The sequence below is a fragment of the Cyprinodon variegatus genome, unplaced genomic scaffold, assembly GCF_000732505.1.
Source record: "Cyprinodon variegatus isolate N-32 unplaced genomic scaffold, C_variegatus-1.0 Scaffold114, whole genome shotgun sequence".
Classification (NCBI taxonomy): Eukaryota; Metazoa; Chordata; class Actinopteri; order Cyprinodontiformes; family Cyprinodontidae; genus Cyprinodon; species Cyprinodon variegatus.
Genome location: NW_015150567.1, coordinates 1,214,972 through 1,216,888, shown reverse-complemented (window position 1 = coordinate 1,216,888; position 1,917 = coordinate 1,214,972). Strand labels below are relative to the sequence as shown.

Sequence of the window (1,917 nt, the reverse complement as noted above, 5' to 3'; positions counted from 1 at the left end):
ACAAAAACAGACCACACAAACTGGATTCCTGACAACAGGTGTCTTTATGCAGCTAACGGCCTCAAACACTTGCATCTAATTTAGGATAATAAATGGAGTGGAGGAGGACATTTTGAAGGAAGACTAACTGGGTCAGAATTCTAGCTGATTGACAGGTGTTCAAATACTTATTTGCAGCTGGATCATACAAATAGAAAATAAAAAAAAGGATTTTTTCACAGCGAACATGCAACTATGATGACAATTTCAAACCCCTCCATGATTTGTGGAGTGGAGTGGAAGAACTTGCAAAATAGCAGGGATTTCAAATACATATTTTCCTCTCTGTATTTATGTATCTGTATCGTAAATGCTCTTTCCTTTAATTAATCCATATTCAACTCTCAAATGTAATTTTTTTTAATTATAAAACTGACTTGATATTTTGTTCTTTTAAAAAGCTAATTTGCACATCCAGCGTCCAGCAGGCTGAGATGCAGGCATATAAAAAAAGATAAAAATAAAATGAATGTATTCCTTTGTTTTTGAATGTATTTAATTTTATATGGCAATGAAAAATTTAAAAAAATATGTTCAGGCTTGTAGGTATAAGTCAGTTTGGGTTTTTATAACTTTTTTTAGCTAAGGTGATGGCAGATTTTTTTTTTACAGTTCCTCTATAGAATATCTATGCAGAAATATTAAATATGAAATCTCCCATCCTTCTATGCATGAGTAGCACAGGTTTGCAGAATCTTTAATGTATTACAGCTAAAATACTTACTCCTTGCAGATCTTCCGCATTGGTTGGATCTACAGAAAGTTCCTCCATCCCTATCTCCAATATTTTGCCAGTATGCCCATCATCAGCAATACAAACCATGACTTCAGCACATACTCTATCAGCAGCGATGACAGTAGTCTTGACCGCTTCTTCACTGAGATCCCTGAGACTGAGACCATAAAGGGGGTCTACTTCCAGCGTGCCCAGCTGCTGCGTGACCCCAAGGCTTCTTATGTGGTTGACCACACCTTGCAGGTCCTCATCAATGTAGGGGGAAACCGCTATACCTTCCCTTGGAGCACGCTGGAGCAGTTTCCCCAAAGTCGACTGGGTCGTCTTCGATCCTGCACCACCCCGGAGGAGATTGCCCGACTTTGTGACGACTACGATGAAACCTGCAGGGAGTACTTCTTTGACAGGAACCCCACAGCCTTCAGGATCATCCTGAACTTCCTTGCCGCGGGAAAACTTCGTCTTCTACGGGAGCTGTGTGCTGTTTCTCTGCATGATGAGCTTGACTACTGGGGCGTGGACCCGGGCCACATGGAACGCTGCTGCCGGCGGCGGATGATCACCCGTGTGGATGAGGTGGTGGAGCGCCGGCGGAAAGAGAAAGAGTGGAGGCAGAAAAGAATAAAGCTGAAGCAAAGACCCCCACAGACGGAAAAAGGATACCGCAGACTGGTGCTGATGCTGCGGGAAGTGATGGAAAACCCTCACTCAGGTATAGCCGGGAAAATGTTTGCGTGTCTCTCGATCATCATGGTTCTGGTCACTGTCATCAGCCTCTGCATCAGCACCATGCCGGACCTCAGAGATGAGGAGAACAGGGTAAGTTTAAAGCGTTCTCTCGCTTTGTTCCTTAACAGTGACAACAAGGTCAGTTTTGTGTAGTTTTGTTGTTCAAGTTAAGTATTTATTTTTAGCAAAGATTCCCCATTAACCAATTAAAGACCCTCTTAAACCTAACATACATTTCAGTTGGAGGAATCTGCTTACTGTCGATGCAACAAAGGTCTTGTACCATTTGAAGGACCCACTGTGGAGAAATGCACAGTGGGTCACCATATCTAATACTATGCAAAAGTCCTGAGCCAGATCTGATTTATTTATGTTTAGCTTTCAGAGACCTGACTGTCTTCTAAATGTTTTAA

General features: G+C 42.1%; 1 protein-coding gene across 2 annotated transcripts in view; it reads left to right on the top strand.

The window, feature by feature from the left end:
* LOC107085058 (potassium voltage-gated channel subfamily G member 1-like) overlaps positions 1 to 1,917 on the top strand; it is an 18,058-nt gene that overhangs the window by 3,851 nt on the left and 12,290 nt on the right. The window contains exon 2 of one of the 2 annotated variants that reach the window (XM_015375197.1): positions 773 to 1,594. In XM_015375197.1, coding sequence (XP_015230683.1) covers positions 836 to 1,594 — 759 coding nt within the window. In that variant the 5' untranslated portion in view covers positions 773 to 835. Of the gene's footprint in view, positions 1 to 772; positions 1,595 to 1,917 lie in introns of those variants that run through there. The other variant, XM_015375198.1, reaches the window with a different exon arrangement.